General features: G+C 35.9%; 1 protein-coding gene across 1 annotated transcript in view; it reads left to right on the forward strand.

Annotated features, from left to right (window-relative positions):
* Nucleotides 1–22,640, forward strand: part of CTTNBP2 (cortactin binding protein 2) — a 91,144-nt gene that overhangs the window by 30,642 nt on the left and 37,862 nt on the right. Inside the window, exons 3-5 of the mRNA XM_062583392.1 lie at nt 4,949–5,173; nt 12,074–13,730; nt 20,157–20,360. Of these exons, the coding sequence (XP_062439376.1) occupies nt 4,949–5,173; nt 12,074–13,730; nt 20,157–20,360 (2,086 nt within the window). The remainder of the gene's footprint in view (nt 1–4,948; nt 5,174–12,073; nt 13,731–20,156; nt 20,361–22,640) is intronic.

Below are 22,640 nucleotides of genomic sequence, written 5' to 3' on the forward strand. Positions count from 1 at the left end.
AGATAGATTTTTTTTTTTTAATGATTACTCTGCACAGAGAATATCTGTAAAAGATACCTGTTATTGGTTTGTGTTGCTGCTGTGGAAAAGGTATAGTGCTGTGCTTGTCATGTTCCAGCCTCTGGTGCTTTAGTGCATTTTAGTGTCTTGGCACCCTCAATTAATGTTTTGACATTCTTCCTTCAGTGTTAGGATTTTAACTCTGCAGTGTATTTTTATTACATTCTTTTATTCAAAGCTTCTTTATTTAAACTACTTTCCATTTCTGTTTTTCTGCGGCATGACACATTCCAGAAATAGCCCAGTAAATCCTGGGTTTCTGTTTAATAGAGTACTAAGTCACATATACAATGAAAGGCAGTGCCAGTGCATGATGACTGTTGACACACACATGCTGCTAGGAGGAGATGATGGAGACTATGTGCAGCTTTATTCACCCTGGTGATGTGTTCAAGATTAATTGGGAACATGAGTACTGGTGTTAATTCAGCTCTGCTCAATGTATCTTCTTAGGTACTGAGCACAGATTGTCCAGTGCAATGTCTTTTACTGGATGTGTCTTATTTTAGGACAAATGCTATGGCTTTTAAGGGAGAGCAACAAAAATAGGAAGTTTCAGAGACTTTCATTTCAAAGATTTCCTGGATTAAGTGTGGATATTTTGTGTTTAGGGAGCATCAGTGGGTTTCAGTTCCACGACTTGTCTGGCTTCCTCTTGCTTATCTTTGCCTTCCTTGAATACAGATGCGCTTAGCATCTTCAGTGGCAAGTATTCTCATGTAAAAAAAAGATTGTGGCTATGACAGTGACACAGTATAGATTCATGTCTTTGTCACCGAGGTGGTTTTATTCGTAGAAAAATTATGTTTCAGTTTTGGGATTCTTGATACTCAGCATGTTTTCTGCAAAATTCTGTGATGGGTACACGTGATGTTGATGGAAAGCTTGATTTCTATCAGTGCATGACATATACCATATAAAAGAGTTGGCCATGATAAATTTTAGAGTTACAGAGTTCTCCTGAATCATTATACTTCTGGCAAGAATTTATTCTTGGCATCCATCTTTTATTAATTGTTATTTACTTACTGTTATTATGTATTGATTTACAATCCTGGAGTTATTGAGAGCCCCCAAATCCTTGTAGATTAGAGTGAACTGGCACTCCTTACCCACCTTTTTCATGCCACTTGTGATTCTGTTTTCAGGGTAATTTATTGTATCCTCCCATAGTCTTTTCTAAGCGAAAACATCCTTTTCCTAGATAATAATTTCTAGTGTGGAAGCTGTTCCAAGCTTTGGATTGTCTCTGTCCTTCTTTGTGCCTTATCTATCTTATCTGACACAACACTCTTTACATTGGAGCATCACAATTGCATGCACTATTCGTGAGACATGCAAAATGTTAATTGTACATTGGCAATACAATGGTTGTTCTTTTGTTCTTTATTTTTCTCTTAATGATCTGTAAAAATATGTTTATTTGTTGTGGAATTTTTATTAAGCGATGAATGGAAATTTCTGTGACTATCTATTGTAACCCAAATTATGTTGTTTACTGCTAACAGTGAACTTAGAATGTATCTTTGTTTATGTAAAGTTAGTATCCATTTATGTCATTTGCACCATTTTAGGATTCTTTGCATTGAATTACATCTGCCATTTGATCATTCAGTCATTCAGTGTCCAGGGATCCTTCTGCAGCTCTTCACAGTCAGCCTTTGTCTTTTTTTGGTATGAATAACCTGGTATTGTGGGTTTCCTGAAGCAATCACTTACAATGTCTAAAAAGTTAGTCTAACTTTCATGTATTAATGTGGTATTTACCCAGGCTGCAGTTGTCCCATCACTATGGTGTTTCCTGCCTCCCACAATCTCCCTGATTTTCCTTAGCAGATCACAACTGCAGTTACCATCTGATCAGGCAGCTGGTAGATAATACAGTTCTTATACTGTACTCCTACTGTTTAAGATAGTAATTTCAAAGCATAGGAGCTATATATTTTTAAGCTAAGTAATAAATTTGCTTTGGCAGATGGCGTAATTCCTTTAGCAATACAGCCTAGTTAGTCATTCTGCCACTTTGTATCTAAATATTTTAGTGTACACTGGTTGTTTTCCTTCTGCCAAGCTTCTTCCGTATCTGTTATTCCAATATCTTTATTTGAAATTAGGTATCCTTGTCCCTTCATCTTTTTTTTTTTATTATTTATTTATTTATTTATTTTAAATTTTTAGCACTTGTGTGTATGGAAACATGAAAACATTTGGTTATATATTTTGCTTTTTGCTCCCTCTTGAATTAGAAGTGTTCTGAGACTTCTTTGCTGTTTCCTGTTTGAGAGTAGCTGATTTATCTTACCCTGTGCTTAAGGGATTTCAGCCCTAGAGGATGTGTCATCGCAAACCATGTACTGTTCCAGACCTACTGGGTTTTCCACAGTCGTCAGATTTCAAATTTTCCTATAACCACTTTAATTCTTAATGCCAGCAGTCTGATTTGATTTCTCATTCAGATGGAGCTCATCCCTTCTATCTAGTTGCATCTGTTCTTTAGTTAATGGGTCTGAACACCCACTCCTATTTTTGCAGCTGCACGCTGAGACTGCCTTGCTTACTCTGTTAATCGCTGTGTCTGTTAGAGGGAGCATTTCAGAAAATAATGTCGCCACCATGTAGCAATGAACTTCCTACACAGTAGCCTAAATTTTCCCTTGATAATTTCTTTCCTGTCTCTGTGTCACTGGTATCCACATGAACCTTGCATCACTTACTAGGGTCCTTTTGGTGCCAGCCTGCTATAGAGGCAGCAGATGAGTTACTGTGCAGCCCCAACTGAGAGCACAAATTCAACTGCTTGTGTCCAATTATCAATTGTTCACCAATATTGACTACTTTTCTACCTTTTTTCCCCCCTCCCTTCTAGCAGAAGTCGGAATCTCCATTTAAATCCTTCACCTACTTGTGCTTCTCATCTAGTTTGGCTACCTAGCACTTTAATTCACTTAGGGTCAGGTTTTTGTTTATTACTGTTTGCTTTAAGTGAAGGTTGAATTCCCAAGCTGCATACAGTCCTGTAACTTCGGTGTGTAAAGCCAAGAGTTATGAATATAGCCCCTGGTTACTTGGCTTTATAATACTACCATTGGAGCTGGTATAACCTGATATTTTAAAGCTATCTTACTTTAACATGTAAGATAAAAGTAATGCTTTAAAATATTTCACTAACTAAGGTTTATATGCTAAGCAATTTATACTTAAAAAAAGACAGGTCTTTTGACTTGTGGGTTTTTTTTCTTCTTCAACCAATTACTGCCTAAATTTGTAAGACTAGCAGTACTTTAGCTTTGAGTGAACTCTGTCAACTTTGTCTTGAGTTATTGTTTTTTGAGTCTAGCTGAAACCCAAAGATCTGATTTTAAAATATTCTTCAAGTTCTATTTATGCTATCAAATTTTATATACTATTATATACAATATACTATTTCAAGCATCAAAATAAGTAGGTACATTTATATTTCCACTGCAGTCAAATTCTCTTTTACCATTTAATTTTCCTCAATGTTTCAATTTTGTAGAATATATCTAGGCAAAATTCAGACATTCACTGAGGTATATTATTAACATTTAGTCTCTAGGGGGCTTTTTAAACATAGTTCTTACACTATTCTTTGTTTTTTTTTTTCCCTCTCCTTTGAAATATATGTCACCTTTTACGACTTTCTTTTCGTATGTTGCAATTTTAACTTCAAGCTTTTGGAACAGTCTTTTCCTTTTGGTGACCATTAGGCTGGTTCCTCCTCTTTTGCTCTCTGAAATTTGCTTATTCTTCCTCTGATGTTGCTTATTCTTCAAAATTCAGCTTCCTGAGATTGAAACAAATCACAGATAAGTAATGCTGGGTTTGGAGGGATTCTTTTTTCTTGTGGTGTTTCTCTGCACTGTGTTTATTGGCTCTAATTTTTGAGATACGCTTCTTTAAAGAGCTGCTCTGGTGATTGATCTGGTTTTAAGATAACAGGCCTTCAATTTTCCTCCAGAATTTGTATTATAATGGTTTGAATTGCTTCCTTCTGCTTACTGTCATATGTACAGGAGCGTGTGTGTGCATGTGTGCACATGCACGCACACTTAAGCCTGAGATGACTTCGGAACCATACGAACAAGTACTTTTCCATGAAAAGTATTAAAAGCCAGTATTAACCTGTGCCTTCTTGTGTACTGTGCATTAAATGTATTAAAAATATCTTTTCTGAAACTTACCTTAATCACTGACTTCATCTTTGGTTGAAGAGCCAAAAATAATTCAAGCAAAATTGCATCCAAGCATTATTGTGTAATATTTGCACTTTGTAAATGAAGTATTATACTGTATTTTGGAAATGTACAGGAAACACATGATCATGAAGTTTGTCTTGAACACAGGTTTAAGAAAAGTCTTTATTTCAGAAAAGTATTGTTAGAAGAATGTTCCCTCTCTGCTTGTTTGCTATTGTTACTTAGAAAATCTCAGTATACGTAAACATATTTTATTTTAAAAGTAGTCATTTTTGATTCTGTAGTAAGTACATGAAGCATGTTTTCATGCTTTCTACTGGCATCATTTTAATGCACTGAAATATAAAACTTTATTTTAGAATGTTTTTTTGTTCTTTTCCTGCCTATGTATGAGCCAGTTTACAAAATATTCTTTTTGTTATATTCCTGAAACTGTTACAAATTGAAACTTCGGTATTAAATTCAGAAGGGAAGGCTTTTGTTTATGTAGTGAATTATATTGACTATAATGAAATCTTCTTTTCAATATTGTAAATAAATACCCTAAGAAAACATTTTTAAAATACAGATTAGTATCATAATTGCCCTAAGATTTAGATCTGGTGTGTGTGTAGATGAACTGCTAATTCATTAACTTCTATTCCTTTATCTGTTTGTTTGGGTTTTTTCAGGCCCGGCGCAAAGAGGTTTTTATCCAGGAACGATATGGAAGGTTTAATCTCAGTGACCCATTTCTGGCTCTTCAAAGAGACTTTGAGGCAGGTGCTGATGATAAAGAAAAGAAGCCCATCTGCATGAACCCTCTGTCCATTTTAGAAGCTGTTATGGCTCACTGCAGGAAAATGCAAGAAAGAATGTCAGCTCAGTTGGCTGCTGCTGAAAACAGACAAAAGAAGGTATCCTGCAACCATTTTTTTCTCCTTTTCCTTCTCTTGATTTATTCTTTTACATCACTTTTAAAAAATTTGTATCTTTGTCTAGCTTGATTGTCATCACAAATGCTAAAATGTTGCCTGTTTTCCTTGGCATATATGCTGAAGTGCTATTTTTCTGGTGATATTTTGTATGCATGCCTCATTCGTTCTAGGAATTTATCTCTACCTATAGAACAAAAATAATTGCTATAAGTCAATGGACTATATAAATGGACAGGTCAATATGAGCTGGGGGAAACGTTATCACTTTTTTTTTTTTTTGATCTAACACCGTTAAAACTTAGAGGATATATGGTTATACATTTTTTTTTCTTAACCTAAATAGTGAAAAATAAATAATTTATTTGTATATCATAAAAAATAGCTCTGTTTAATAAATCAGTAAAATACATTATAAATCTTAAAAAAAAATAAATAGGATTTCTGAATATTTAGGACATTTACTGTAAAGAGAAAAGTATTTTGGAACAAACATGCTGCAAAAACAAATGTGCTATACCAAATATAAAACGCTTTCATTTCGAAAGTGAAGTGATGGTATACCACTCTGAACTAGTTGTTTTGTCTTGTTTTGTTTTGTTTTGTTTGAAATTCTACTTTCTGTACGAAAAAATACATTTTAAATTCTACTTGCAGCCCTAAAAATGAATGATCTGTCTTAAATACATTGCATGTTTTTTTACTGCTTTTTTTGATACAATTAATGCATCATGCCCCAAAATCGTTTACACAATTTTCTACATTTTCCACTAACATTTTGTATTGTAAGCCATACAATTCTACAGGAGAGCTGAGGGAGGGGCTTCAGAGAAGAAAGGAGAGCAACAATGATATAGAAGGCTAATCCAGACCAATTTTTGTTGAATAATTAGAAAATACAAGATAGGGTCTCCCATAACACCCTCATAGGTAGGCTCTGGAAGTGCACGCTAGGTGAGTGGACGGTGAGGTAGATTGAGAACTGGCTGAAAGGCAGAGAGCTCAGAGGGTGGTTGTGCTCAGTGGTGCAGTCTAGTTGGAGGCCTGTAGCTAGTGGTGTCCCCCAGGGGTCAGTACTGAGTCCAGACCTGTTCAACTTCTTCATCAATGACCTGGATGAAGGGATGGAGTGTCTCCTCAGCAAGTTCACTGATGGTACCAAGCTGGGAGGAGTGGCTCATCCACCAGAAGGCTGTGCTGCCATTCAGAGAGATCCGGACAGGTTGGAGAGTTGGGCAGAGAGGAACCTCATGAAGTTCAACAGAGGCAAGTGCAGGGTCCTGCACCTAGGGAGGCATAACCCTATGGACCAGTGGGGGCTGGGGGCTGAGCTGCTGGAAGGCAGCTCTGCAGAGAAGGACCTGGGAGTTCTGGTGGACAACGAGTTGACTGTGAGCCAGCAATCTGCCCTTGTGGCCAAGAAGGCCAACAGTGTGCTGGGGTGCATTGGGAAGACTGTTGCCAGCAGGTCGAGGGAGGTGATCCTGCCCCTCTACTCAGCCCGCGGGAGGCCACATCGGAAAAACTGTGTCCAGTTCTTGGCTCCTCAGGACAAGAGAGACATGGAGCTACTGGAGAGAGCCCAGCATAGGGCTACAAAGATGATCAGAGGGCTGGAGCATCTCTCTTAAGAGGAACGGCTGCGAGAGCTGGGCCTCTTTAGCCTGGGGAAGAGAAGCTGTAGAGGGGATCTTCTCAATGCCTACAAATACCTGAAGGGAGGGTGTCAAGAAGATGGGTCCGGACTCTTTTCAGTGGTGCCCAGTGACAGGACAAGAGGCAACAGGCACAAACTGAACCACAGGAAGTTCCATCTGAATATAAGGAAGAACCTCCTTCCTGTGAGAGTGCCGGAGCCCTGGGACAGGTTGCCTTGAGAGATTGTGGAGTCTCCTTCTCTGGAGATACTCAAAACCCACCTGGATGTGATCCTATGCAGTGTGCTCTGGGTGACTCTGCTTGAATAGGGAGGTTGGACTAGATGATCTCCAGACATCCCTTCCAACCTCAACCAGTCAGTGATTCTGTGGTTATATGTGCTTTTTTGGCTCTGGTTTATTACCAAAGTGTGTATCTACAAGCCTGCATCTGCAGAAAAAGGATGCACTTGCCTTTTTGTTTCCTAGAATAAAACTAGATTTTTAAAAAAATTATAATTTTAAGAAATAGTTTGATCTTAATTTGTCTTGCATTTTGTTTCTTATTTTGCCATATGCCTAACCTCTATTATTCTGAATAATATAAACTTAATTCTGAAGTCTAAGTTTTAAGCTAAACTTCAAAGCACTAAATTTGAAAAGAAATGTGTTGTATTGCTCTGAATGTGTGCCGTTATGCTTCTACGCTTTTTACTCCATCTAACAAATAGAGAATTTAGCTGAAAGCCAGTTTTAAAAATAAACTCGGTGTTGAACACTCGTGTGCATGACTCCCCTAGAGAGCTAACAACTTCCTCTCTTAAAGCCATCAGTTAGAAATGCTACTTGAACAAGGCACCAACTCAAACTTCTTGGGTAGGTGGCAACAGATTACATACTTTTCTCTCAACTATTTCCATTAATACCCTACACAAACCTTTCATTCAGTGTTTTACTGTCCCTTAGTTCCACATCTTTATTCTCGGTCTCCATCTCCTGAATCCTCCTGTGAAACAGACAGTGAAGGTGTTTGGGGGGATTTCTCTATGGTTGACTCCTAGTAACAAACAAACAAACAAAAAAAAGTCCAGACAAATGTGACCTAAATACAGAGGCAGCTGCATGTTCCTCCTTCAAAGAGCGGTGCTTCCTCTAAATGTGTGGTACTTCCATCTTCTTGTTTGGAATTGCCTCACTGTCTCACTTACAGACTAAGTGATGAAGTCTGTAAAACAGCTGTGTTTATTTCCTCTAGATATTATTGGACTCAAACAGGCTCATACTGAACTCTTTTTCCTGGGGGCTCACTATCTGTTAATATAGTGATCCTTATAGCATTCTTTGAATAAAATTATTATTTAATCATAAGGAATAAATCATGACAATGTAAAGGAATGCAGGAAAAAATAAAAGATCTGCACAAATGACTGTCAGCCCTCGGTTACTTTATACCAAATACCTAATCCAAATTCCATCTGCTTTGCATTAAGTCTTCATCCCTTCCATCTCTTTGAAAGCCTCTTTTGTGGAGCTGCTGACCAAATTGATTTTGAGGTTTCCTGAGAACTCAAAAGACAGATCATCAAAATGACAGTTCTTGATCTGTCAAGTGCTTACGGAGAATTAGTGTTGGGATGCATGCTCAAAGAAAGAAACGTTGGTTGGAAGAGACCTAGGGATTTAATTTAGTCTAACCTTCTGCTTGAAGAAGACCATCACTAGCAGTACATCAGGTCTTCTGTCAATTTATCTAGCTGAGTTTTGAAATTCTCCAGGAACAGTGATACTACAATCTTTCTACATTACCCTCCTTCTGAAGAACATTTTTCTAATGTCCAGTCTGAATCTCTTAAGCTTCAATTTATCACTTGTACCCTATGCTATGGGGCCCCACCTACCATTATCAAGAAGAATTTGACTCTGTCATCTTTGTCAGAGCCCTTCAAGTACTAATAGGCTGCTGTTAGATCATGCCTTAGTTTCTTTTTCATCAGACTAAGCAAGCTGAGGTCCCTAAACTTTCTCTCACAGGGCATATACTCTTTCTGCCCTTTGCAGGACATTGGTAATCCTTTGCTGGACCCTGTGAATTTCCTCAGTATCCCTCTAAACTCCTTTTCAAATCCATCTTGGATAAATTTCCAGATGTTTATGTTACTTGCATGATTCAGTGTATGCATACAGTACACTTCACAAAAATCAGGTCATAGTTCATAAATTCATAAATAATTACAGCTAGTTCCAAATCTGTCCACGAAAGGATAAAATACAGTGTAAATACTCAGATATTTTTCTTCCTATTAAGGATTATACAGCCAAAAAGAAAAAGGGGGTGGGAAGAGCATAGGAGACCACATTAAATTAAACTGATGCTCTTCTTGTCAATTTGAAATTAAACACAGAACTGCTAGTAATTTCTTCACAGGGCCTGTGTATGTATTAGGGATTCTTGACTTATATGCAATGCTTGTAAATAAGATACTCTAACAAAATAGTAAGACAATTATCCCAGCTATATTCTCTTGTTAATAGCTACTTGTAATTATTTAAAAATATTACAATAACACTACAGTTACTTTACAGAAGCAGCCCCTCATCTGAAAGCAAAATGGAGAAATGTCCATTGAAATTTATGGTTTCTTAACATGTGTAATAAAGTGTAGATAAACTTGATTAAACCATTTTCAATATAATCTTGCTGCATTTTCAAGCTTTCAAAATTAAATATGATTCCCATGATTCTCATACCTATTTTAACAAAAAAGGCCCTGGTGAATGGTTTATCTGTCCCAGCTACTTGTTAGTTGTGTTTGTCCGTGAAAGTTGATTTAGTGAAATGAGAAAGAGATAATAAAATACTAGATAAAAATTCATGATTTTTCTGCTTATGAAGAGTTGTGAAAGCGATCATTCCTAAATACACTATCATCATAATAGCATATTAATTCAATTTGCAGCTGTACTGTCATTAATGTAACTAGAGAGGTATGGTTGCTGGTATTGTTCATTTGGCAATGAATGATAATGTATCTTACTCTTCATATTTTAACACTGTTTTTAACAAAAAGTGAACTTGGCAGTGTGAATTGATTGCACAGGTTGTGTTGGGTTACCCTGGAATGTTACTGTGAAACCACGGTGGAGTCCCTCCACTGCTAAAACAATTTAACACCTGATATTTGAAGGTCTTTTTGGTAGTGTCAGAAGCAGGGATAACATTTACAAATAGATATGACTTGCTATCTATATTCCTCTTTACTCACTGCTTTCGTGATAATGGTATAATTTCAGATGGAAGTTTTACTATCATCATGATATACGTCATGTTAGTATTGCCCTCCCATTTATGCTTTTTTTCTGCATTCTCTTTATTAAATTTACAGTATGGTAATGATTAGAAATTTGGGAGGTTGAGACATACATGTAAGCATTCCTGCAAAATTCTGCAATCCTGCAGGACTTTTACTTGTTCGCTCCGTGAAGTATCCCTTTTCTTCTCTTCCTTTTTCAGCATTTTCTTGTGTATGAAGTCTACTTACCTCATGGGAAAAAATTATGTTGGGTGTAATGTACTATAACAGGTGGGATTTGTTTCTCTTCTAACTGCAGATTAGCTCCCTCTTGTACTTGCCTTTTGATGGGATGATTTTCCTTTCTACTGTGTGGTATAATTGGAGAGTAACTAAAGTGTTATTTAAAAATGCCATTTATTTTAGCTTTAGATTACATGCAATTTAGTTTGAAATGAGTTGTAGATTCAATGCAATGACATGGAGAAATATTTCCAGACCTAGGAAATTTTTGTCTTTTATTGGAGAGGACAGGGAATAGCGTGTTGTAACAGAAGGCTTTCTAAAAAGCTATTAGATTGTAATGGCTGGTTTTTGTTTCTACAACCAAGACAGTGGTTAAACAGTGGCTTAGATAAGAAATATTCCATATCCTGTTACTGGTCCCCTAGGTTGTCTTGTTCCCCACATTATAGTTTACAGTAAATATATTCACTACACTATATTGTGTTAAACTATGAAATTAGGATCATTTTACTACCTATAATTCTTCCTCCTGCTATAAAATACTGTAAATGCTTCACTGAACTGAAGCATTTATTCCAAGTAAGCTCTTAAGTATATTGCTATTTGCCACAGCTCTTTTCAGATTATTTTTTTCTGTTGTGAAATTTTCTTGCATCATAGAAGCAAGAAAGTTTCCTGTTGCAGTTAAAATTAAACGTTCGTGTTTGTGAGCACTTGACTTTTTATAGGTAACTGAAAGTATTTTTCCAGAATAGTAAAAATACCAATTTAGGAAATGTACTGTAGAAAGTACAGTTCTGAACTGTTCTTCCTTTATCTAGCTGCACATAAATATTAAGTTGAACTGATAAAGCCAAACAGATAAAAACTGCACAGGAACAGGAATACTCAGCATCACTTTTGATAGTGATTGTGGCAAAATGGCATGAGTAGATTTTCAAGTATCACAACAGGAACATCAAATTAAGTTGTGAAATCATAAAGATATTGAATAAATAATGTAAATGAATAATTATGTAATAAATCTGCAATGCAGAACTTTAAAAATCCATCATTCGGATGAGTTATACAGGAAGCTACAGCATCAGCATAGGAAGGGAGGAGTAGGAAGAAAGATGCTAATTTTTTCCTTTGTTGATGTTTGACTTGTGTAAGAGTTTGGGAAAAAAGTTTTGTGCTAACATTAGCACAATACATAAGACACCAAATAGGGGCATGATGGATGGTGTATTTCTACCTTTGTCTCCTTCAGCCTGAGGAATGCCTAGAACTTTCAAGGTAGTTTCTTGCTCAGGGTAATTTCTTGCGTGTGTTAGATTCCTTTGCTGAGAAGAGGACTCTCCGTGATATGTTGTGTAGGCTGAATGAGGTGCATATTCAGTCATGCAGTGTTTGCCTAATTTCTGGGTAATAGGCAGCTCTTCCCTCAGAAATCAAGGCCATTTGATCATTTTGGAGAGTCTCTGTGTTAGTGGAGAAAAGCGTATGTTCTGCTTAAAGTCTCTGAATTGCTCTTCAGAGTTGACGGTCTTTCTCTTGCTTTTATAGATTTGCAGACACTTACATTAGATACCATGAATCACTTTTCTAGGTCAGAAAGGTTCATTTTAGGCATGCTCTCAAAGGTTAAAATAGCAATGTCATTAATTCTATGATAATTTGAAAATTTCTATTCTATTTATGAGAATTATATATACGCTTTCTTACAGTTGGAGGTGGAAAAATTGCAGTTACAGAATCTTGAGCTTGAACACAAAAAGCTGTCTGCTCGTCTTGAAGAAGAACGTGGCAAGAATAAGCATGTAGTATTGATGCTAGTGAAAGAATGTAAGCAGTTGTCTGGCCGAATTGTAGAGGAAGCCCAGAAACTGGAAGAAGTAATGTCAAAATTTGAAGAGGAAAAGAAAAAGGCCAAAGATTTGGAGGAGTCTCTTGCAGCTGAGAAACAAAGGAGTACACAGATGGAAGCTCAAATGGAAAAACAGCTGTCCGAGTTTGACACAGAGAGAGAGCAGTTGCGTGCCAAACTTAATAAAGAGGAAGCACACACCAGTGACCTCAGGGAAGAGAGAGATAAAATGATAAAAATGATTGAGCAGTTAAAAAAGGAAAATGAGAATAAAGCTAATCTTTCTCTTACTCGTAAAAATAAAGATTGGAGTTCTGTGTCTGTTGCTGTTGAAACAGAAGAGCCAAGTTCAAGAACCATTGCCTGCCAAACAGATACTCTATTGATGGACAGTAGCACTGAAAATGTTAAGAAATTACCTTTGACTGTATCTGTTAAGCCTTCTACGGTGAACCCGCTATTGTCTGGCAATACAAAAGTGAATGTGTGCGCTAATGCAGCATTTGTGAAACCTGTCATTGATAGGCAGTCTTCGTACAGTGAACTTGTCCCTCCCACAACTCCCGTTCAAAGTCAGAGTCAAAACAGAATTGAGGAAAATGGACCAAGTACAGGCTTATCACCTGATTTACCAAGTAGCACTACCCCTTTGCTGAATAATGCTCCCCTTTGCACCCCTTCAACGCCAACTGTCACAACTCAGAATTATCCATTAACTTCATCTCTGCACAGCTTGCATTCACCATCTGCCAACACTACTGTGCATCCAGGCCTAAATCCACGAATCCAAGCAGCTAGATTTAGATTTCAAATGAATGCTAATGATCAAGACCAAAATGGAAACACAACCCAAAGCCCTCCCTCAAGGGATGTATCCCCTTCTAGTCGTGACAACCTAGTTGCCAAGCAAGTAGCTCGAAATACGGTTACACAAGTCCTTTCCAGATTTACAAGTCCTCAGAGCAGCACTCCTTTGCGACCTGGGATGTCACATTCAATGGAAGCTGGTGTGTATCCTCCCGTTGGTAGAACAGGTTTAAAGACTCCCAGTGTATCAAGAATTGATAGAGGCAATCCTCCACCTATTCCTCCTAAAAAACCAGGGCTTTCGCAAACTCCTTCACCACCACACCCACAGCTTAAAGTGTTAATGGATAGTAGCCGATCCCCAAATACAAGTGCGAAAACTGACAACAAAACCGCGACCTCGCCTCTTTCAAGTTCACCACAAGGAATCAGGGTAATAAATGAGGAAATTATTTCTAAGTCCTCACCTCAGCTGCCACCAAAACCTGCTATAGATATATCTGTGGCACCTGCAGGCTGTGCCATACCAGCCGTAGCCACATCTCAGGTGGGTGCCTGGCCTTCCCACTTCCCTGGACTGAACCAACCTGCATGTTCAGAAAATTCCTTTGTCATTCCCACCACCATTGCCTGTAGCTCCTCCATAAACCCTGTTAGTGCTTCATCCTGTAGACCATGTGATTCAGACAGCCTCCTGGTAACAGCATCAGGTAAAGGGATTGATATGCTACAAACCGTCTCCCTCTAAAAATGTTTTGTTTTTCCTATGAATCTCTCAATTGCTTTTTTTATTTATTAATCTTTTTATTGCTTTGCCTTAAACTAGTTTACTTTCCTGAAAGCTGAAATTTTCCTTTATGTTTTTTCCACATTTCAGGGGTATGTGAATTCTATTGCATAGTTTGGTAATGTCATAAATTATTTTTCTTCCTGAAAGAGGTCTCCAAATTGAAGTGTTGGATCTTTTTGTTTTTTGTTCATTTTTTCTTTTAAGGTCTAGAGAACCAATGTTTAGAGCAAATTGTCTGCAGTTTACACTGTATGAAAGAAACTCCTTTTTTGGAATGTTATTATTTTGGACTTCAAAATGCTTCATCAGCATGAAACTTTTTATTGCAAATTACTTCTGCTATTTTTCTTCCATGGAATACAGTATTTTAATGCCTTTTGGTGCTTTGACGATCTTTTAGAAAATGATGCGTGGCTAGGGCTGCTGTATTCTGCTCTTGTGGCACTAAATGACTGAAGGTGAAGGTATATAATTCCCTGGATAACAGTGCAGTTTCAAATGTATCGCTTCATACCTAGAGAAATATATTCATTTTTCAGTAGCTTAATGATGATAGTTTGTAGTCTTTATTAATACTTTTCCATGGCATCTCACAGATTGGTTTACTTCAACTAATGTCAGCAAACTTTTGATGCTGGAGTGAGTTGAACTCTAAGAGAGTTGAACTCTAAATACTGTGTTGGCATTCCAATTAGTGTGGAGTCAGTGCATGTATCTGCTGTTCATTTTGTGTTGCAGAGACTTATTTTTATCAGTTGTGCTTATCTGTAACATTTATATCATGCATCTTCTTTATGACAGCTAAATGAACAAAGGCCCGATCTCTCTTTTTATTAGTTGCAGATCACCTCTAATTTGTTTTAACGTATACCCCTGCTGGAAAACAATAGCACTGAAGTACCTGGTAGTAGCCCTGCTTTAACCTGACATGCATTGCAGTGAGGAAGAAAGAGATTGACAGTTCTGGAATGCTTTGGGCACAAAAATCGTCGTCAACATTGAAGAGTGTTCAAATGGTCTCAAATTTTACACCGTTATTCTCAGTTTAGTATGATCTTCAGTCCTTCATAATTTTAGACTCTTTATCATCATCTTTAGGGTATAAAACTCCAGGACAGCTTCCACCTCACGACCGACCGCTTTCCCTTGGTAGTCACACTGCTGTCTGGTAAGGCAGTTGAACAAAATCTCAAGTCTTGAGGTCCAGGGAACCTTGGAATATTATTTAGGAATTTTTATTCCACTTCAGTGAAGGCTTTTAGCATGTTTTGGAGTAATATCTAGTCGTGCTTTTAACATTTTGCTATGATACCTTACTCTCAAAAGGTTCTGTCCTTTCTGAAGGATGTTGTAAAACTGAGCTCCGAAATCCAATCTGCCATTTTTCCACTTCATTTCTGACTAAACAGTCTTGGGATTTGATGGCTGCCTCTTTGTTTGCTGTTTTTCATATAAATTTCCTGAAATTTCATTCCTAATTTTTATACATAGTGGAGTTCAATTGCCATGTCAGAATTAGCTTCCTAGTCAGTATTTTGCAAACCTCATTTGCCTTCTGATACTATTAGACTCCATAATGAAATTATAATTTCCTAAAGGATTTAAGATTTTACTAACCTACAATGAATTAATAGGAAAATCAGCTTCGAAGTGAATAGTTTTTATAGTCAATACAGACAAGAGGCTGGCTTGTGCAGACACTATCAGCTTGAATTAGGCTGTATATGTCAGTTGGTCTTATGTTAACAGTTTTTCCATTACTCTTAAAAAATGAAAATCTTAAATCTTAAAAATTTAGACCCTACCAGTTGACCTTCATAACTGCATGTACTATTACTGTTTTAGTTTATGCTTCTAAGTATAACTTGTCTTTAGGAGCACAGTTAGCCTTTTAAATAGGACTCTTCCACCAAACAGTAAATTTTGGTGCTTGTGAAATGCATTACAGTTTTCAGAGGTAATCTGCACCAATAGGATTTTTATCAAAAGCTATTGTTTTTTTTTTTTCCTTAAGTAGTGCTGTTTTACATGTTCAAATTGCTGTTCTTAATTCAGACTTTGCTCTTCATTCACTTGATATTGAGAGGGGTAGGAGCAGTTTGGATTATCTGAAATCCTTGTAATCCTTGCTCTGAACATTTGGCACTGTTAGTATTTTGTAAGTAGCACAGCTTTTTGTGAAGTTTTGCAAATGGAAACATACCCCATAATTTGAAGTATGCGAAGAAAGAGAGATTAGTGGATGGTTTGTTGTTTTATTTTGTTTATACAGAGGCGTTATTTTAATATCTTTCCTTTACTGTCCTACAAACTTGGGCAGAAAGAATGAGCTTTAATAAATTTACTTGCAAAATTCAGGTAATAGATAGGAGTTTCTTTTGTCTTTAACTCAAACTTTCATTTATATTTAATTGCATTTATTCTCCAGTTCTTTTTGTATTTAATTTTTATGGGAACTTCATTTTAGTCAAGTGTTCTTATGAACTACACTAGAAAATAAATGAAGTTTGATCAGCAGATGCTGTGTGAGCGTGGAAAGGCATTTCTATATACATTTTATGCTTAGAAAATTAAAAAATATAGATTTTATAAATATATGTGGGAATAGATTTTTGTCTTAGAAAAGAAAAGCTAAACCAAATTTAATAACAGTTTTCAGTAACATAGTGTGGCCAGTAATGCCTGAATTCATGTGACTTATTCACCGTTTTGCCTTTTCACTTTCTTTTTGAATGTGATCTTTCTTGAGATGAAAGCTAACATACAGCAAATACTTAAATAGCCTTTCCCTAGCTACAGTTTCATGCCCTGTAGCTACAGATTCAGTTAGTCTTATTAATGTTCTGATTGACTTTCATCTGATTTATTTACTTTTTTCATAAAATATTTGGTATTTCAGTGGCACTTTTCATTAAGATTTCAGCGTTCTTTGATTTGTATTTAATTGTATGGTAAGTAGTGAGGTTCAATCAGAATTTATTAATACTTTTCAAAAACAGTACATAGCAAATTAACACATTAAAAAAACATTGGCGAGTCCTGAATTTTTATCATTTTTGGATTGTCAATAAATTCATGCATCGCTCCTCTGACTGTGGAATCAGAAGAGCTGATAGTAGCCTAATCACTAAAGTATTTCTTTTATTAATTTCAAATAAGTTCCTTAGTTAGGTCAGATTGCTTTAACAACCTGTCAACAGCATGATTTTCTGTAGGGAGTATTTTGGCTCTAGATAGAGCAAATATTGTAAGAAAACGTAAAATCAGAATACAGCTTGTTCCAGCTATGCATTCTGTTAAATTAACAAGCCAATACATTCTTCTAGATAGGAGGCATTGCACTGTATATTGCTCTTTTCATTCCTGGTAAGAAAAGGCACCAGCTTTTGTCATTAATGTTGAACAGACTGCATGTAAAGAAACTACAGTGGACATTTATGGTCCGATTCAAAATCTGTAATAGTGTTTTCGTTAACTTCAGCAGCCTTTGAGCTGGTGCCAAAGTGCTTCTGCTCTGTTTGGATTCCTACATTTCAATGCCTGTAAGAGCTGGAAATGGAAATGATTCTAGGCAGTTGGATTTTCATACCCCTGGGACTTCTGCTTTCACTTTCTTCTTGGTTTTGCGCTTTTTGTGTCACTCTCAAATGAAGCTTTTCAAAAATTTTGTTCATTTCTATCATGATTGATTTATCCTTTCTATACAATTGGCTTAGAAGAGAAAAGTAGGGGAGTGAGGGGCTGATTCGGGCTCTCGAATTAACCATCTCACCTTCTGAAGCTGATGCCAGAAGCTGTTTTTGTCTGTCCCTCTGTCCTTTATCACTGCATGTCCTACTAAGCTTTGACAAATGCTTCACATTTCCTATTTTTTTGCATCTGAAATGATGTACTTTTTATTTATTGGTATTTCCTAATGTTGACTACATATTCTTCTGGATGAATGCAGCTTTATTATGTTGCTTTATGTTGATAACTGTAGCTAAGTGTACATTTATGGTATTATCTGGTTTCCGTTTCTTATTCCACAGAAGGTTTTCATCCACTCATAAGCTAGTATAATGAGTTTCATCAGTGGATTGTGATGATATATTTTCCTCTCTAGGAGCTGGAATGAGAATTAAGATACCGTGTACCATAGTAAATTCCCTCCTCCTTTTTTTTGATGTCTTTGTTAATGGTGTTTTAAAAAGAACCTGCATTATTTTCAACAAGGAAGGGAACCCATAAATATTATTTACCTTACAAAACAGTGATGTTCATGTTTGTAGCTAAGCCCTGAAATAATTCAAATATAAATTAGATGAATTCCTAAAATGGAAACGTGAACTTGAACAAAGAATATTAGCTTAACTGCTACAGTCACTGTCACTTAACCATAATGGCAAGACAGTAAAAAAATTACACATCAAGTACCATTTTAAAAAATCGAGGTATATAGTAACAGCTGCAACACAGTTTGTTCAAAGAATAATAAAGTGTTTGAAAAATAAATGCACTTTTATAATGGAAAGGAAAAACACTTATTGTTCAGTCAGTCCCTTTGGGATTTTGTAAGAGTTAACTGTTCTCAAATACATGAAATGTATACAGAAAATTTTTCACCATTCAAAGGATGCAGTTTAATTTGTGTATTGCTTAGTTTCTTACAAACTTCTGAGACAGAAAATCTTCAAAATTCTCTGATAAAAGTATTGAAAAACAAGTATTAGTAAAAGTATTATTTTATAAAAGAATGAAATATTCAGAAGATAACTTCAGAATTGAAGTTATATAGAGGTAGGTGGAGTGAACTTTAGAGTTTATATCCAGTTTAAAATTAGAAGCAGGTTTTGTAGCTGTAGTTATGACTATCACATAAGTATCTATCTACATAAGTATCTATCTTAATCTAAATAGACAATAAAGTAAGTTGAGTAATAAATAACATCCTGAAAATACTGCAAGTATCATGTTTCCTTTATGTTGTAAGTTAGTAAGATTTATTTGAAGTTATGAATTTGAAGTAGCTTCCTTGAAATACAAAAATACTCCAAGCATTTATTTTGATATATTAAACTAGGATCTAACTATATACTATATGTTCTTGTATAAATCTTCACCTCAATTAAAATTTGCCCAGATCTTGTGTGGCTCACAAACGCATTATTTCTGTAGAATTCTACAGGGAGCTCCCATGTTTAATTCTATGTTTCATCCCAGCATGGTAGAGCCACTGCCATGTGCTTTTCTAATTCTAAGTGTTAACGTTTGGATAGCATTTGACCAGCTTGATGGAACTGGAAGTAATTGCTCTGCAGCTCCTCTTCAGCATTGGGTTTCAGGGAACCACAGTAAAAGCTGGTTAAACTTGCTTTTACTGTCAGATTTCAGCCTCATATAAGGATTTGTGTGTGCCCACAGAATACAAATAGTTACTTACTCAGAAGAATAAAGTGGATTTTCCAAAGGTAATAGTGAAAATAAGAAAAGATCTTTCTCCTATTTTCTCTTGCAGTCCTTGATCAAAGAAGAATGCATAAAATCTTCTATGTCATATGTAGCAAGCTTCATATTCTTAACAGACTCCCTACTAAAGCTGATAAATAATGATATAATGGAACATTTAACCAATATATTTCCTAAGCTTTCAAAGCTTTGAATTGAACATTGCATTTTAACTGGGTGACTTGAAAGCTTTCACTAGTAATTTTTATATAACCGGCTCTTCATTCACACTGGACCATTTTATAAAACATAATTTGTTGCTGAGTAAAATGAACATTGCTTTAAGGCATAGTTCAACAATAAATACATTTATTTCTGCAAATTACTTATAGATTTTTCTGCAAATTGTTATTGAATGACACTTAAAAAGTTACTGAGGGCTCTCTGACCTCTTTGTATATAAACTGTGAGTGAGATATAAATATTGAAGTTTTGGTTAAAGCTATGAAGAAGGATAAAATTTCATATGAAAATAAATATACTCTTGGTAACTTTTCTTTAGATACTTTTAAAAACTTTACCGGTGTATCAATAATTAAATTAAAACTTGCAATTGTATAAAATTTTGAGTAGAGTTTTTGATAGTGTAAATTTTCTGAGACATCCAGCTGCTGCTACAGGTCATAAATGGTTATAATGAAATTCCATTCATTTGCATTAACCATTTGTCACCCCATATGCAGTTTTTATTCTTCAAATTGCTTTCTGATGTATAGACAAAGCAGCATCACAAAACCTGTGCTAAACTAACCAATCCTGTCATTTTGAAGATCCTGTTTAATTTTCAAAAGACCACAGAAAATGCAGAGCTTTGTTTATTGTGTGTCTTCCTTCTAACTTCTGTTGCTTTAACTCGCAGGCTGGTCTTCCTCCCTAACCCCTTTGTTAACAAGTGGTGGTCCTGTCCCCCTGGGTGGCAGGCCCACCCTTCTTCACCAAGCTGCTGCCCAGGGAAATGTCACTTTATTATCAATGCTGCTTAATGAAGAAGGACTGGACATTAATTACTGTTGTGAAGATGGCTATTCTGCCTTGTATTCTGCTGCTATGAATGGACATACAGGTAAGTGATTCTCAGTTTTGCTGTTACAGTAGTCATGTGAAGTCATGAACACTTGTTTCATGTTTTAAATAATATTAAATTAGATCTAATGCATTTGCTTTTGAAATGATTAATTTGAAATGGAGATATATAATTTTTACAACATGAGCATATAAGCATTTTGAAGACATAATTTTGGAACACGAAGGCATTCTCTCCTGTAGTAAAATCCTACAGGAACTACTGTCCCAATTCTCCACTGCCTTCCTATACAAAGCCACCAAATATCATCATCCTATTTTCTATGACAAAGTTAGGATCTTTTCTAGCAAAGGCAAAAGCTTGACGGAGAGAACTTCCATGGTGCTCTATAGGGGTAAGTGGGAAAGAGCAGGTCAGTAGCAGTGTCTTGAGCTTTTGCAGCAGCAATGGAAATGATGAAAATGATTCCAGAGTAATGTGTTACTTGGGAAGTGAAATAAGCTGTCTTCATTTATGAACCACATGACAAAGCCTTAGTTTGTTCTCCAAGCTCCTCTGTGGTAAGTAACCTTTTTCTTTCTCCTTCCACACTGTTTCAATCCTCAGACTTGATGTGGTAGCATCTCTGAAGGTTTCAACAGTCAGACTTCATATTTTATGGATACATTTAGAAAATGAGGCAAATATATTAGTAAAATATCAATTTCATTCATACCAACTTGGAGCAGTGATTTTCAGACTGCTAACACAAGGCTCTTGAAGAGCAGCATTCTTTAAAATTAGAAAACATTTAACTGTAGTTTTTTATGACCGTTGATGTAGAAACCTGCCAGAGATGTTTATCTGAAACAATACCATTGTGCTGGTTTGGATGTTGGTCTGCCCCAGATGTCTGCCATCAATACCAATGGCAATAATTCCATTAATTTTAGTAAACTTAAATTTTTATTTCACAAGAAAAAATGGAACATAACATCTTGAAAGTCACTGCTTTTAAGGGTACTTCTTGGTTTTGTTTAGCAATATGACATGACATTATGTCTTAATGACATAATTAGAAATCCATGGTATAAAAAAGTATACAGAGACTGTTCCAGTTTTTTTTTTCCTCAAAAAATTTTAAAACAAAAGTATAAAATTAGATTCCTTAATCTATAACGAGGCAGATCATATATTTCTTTCTGAGATATACAGAGTTAATCTTGCTATTAAAAAAAGAGAGGACTCTCCCCTGTATTCAGAATGGTGTATTTTGTCTCTGTCTACTATGTGCCATGCTTTAGTTCCTAGTAACATCTCAGCCTTTTCATCTGACAGATTCTGTGCTGCCGCCCAGATCTTTAAAATATTGGAGAAGTCCTTTATCTATGTTATTGTCTTCTTCTGACACTTAACAGTTTTTGCAACTTTTTGTCTCAAGCATTTTGAGCCCAAGTTTGTTTTACTATCTGAAAGGTTTTTTTGTTTTTTGTTTTTTGTTTTTTTTTTTTTTTTCTGTTAAAGAATGGATATTCTGCAGGTTCTTCTAGACTTAAGTGACTTAAGTCTATTTATCATCAGTGGTGTGTGTGGAAGAACTGAACTTGGCCGAGTTCTTCTGTTCTCATCTTGCATTCTGATATGTTTCCAAGCAAATGCCCTGATTTTCGATTACAATTACTAAGAAGCTGTTATTGACAGCAAAGGCATTCTGATATGTTTCCAAGCAAATGCCCTGATTTTCAATTACAATTACTAAGAAGCTGTTATTGACAGCAAAGGCAGTTTGGTTGCTTGTTTTATTGTCAGAATTTCAAATAACAGAGGCACTTAAGAAACGTATGAAAACACAGTCGTACTAACAAACATATACATTTGCATCCTGTAATTGTTTGGTATCTTTTACTTTTCAGATTAAGAATATATTAGCATGATCTTAGCTTTGAACTTCTATTTATAGTTGACAGCTTATGAAAAATACTTAGTTTTACAATCAAAATTTCATAACATTCTCAGCAACTAAGTAGATTATATGAATTCTGAATAAGAAAATTGCACATTCTGATGTCCCTTCAAATACTTTATGTGAAAACTGAGAGTAGCCTGAACAGTTGGGTTTATAGTATTTTTGAATAATGAAAGGTTTTTGTACTTAACTTTAGTATATAATCTTTTCTTTGGTACTTGCGGTTAATTCCAAAATGTTTAGATAGATGCAGCTCTTCAAAACTGAGACTTAGGCAAGTTGATAATGAAGTGATTTTGAGAGGGAAACGAATCATTTAATTGTACATGTTTTTCATAGCGTTAAGTAGTATTTTTAATAGTAGGTTACTGTCT

The sequence above is a fragment of the Rhea pennata genome, chromosome 1 (genome assembly GCF_028389875.1).
Source record: "Rhea pennata isolate bPtePen1 chromosome 1, bPtePen1.pri, whole genome shotgun sequence".
Taxonomy (NCBI): domain Eukaryota; kingdom Metazoa; phylum Chordata; class Aves; order Rheiformes; family Rheidae; genus Rhea; species Rhea pennata.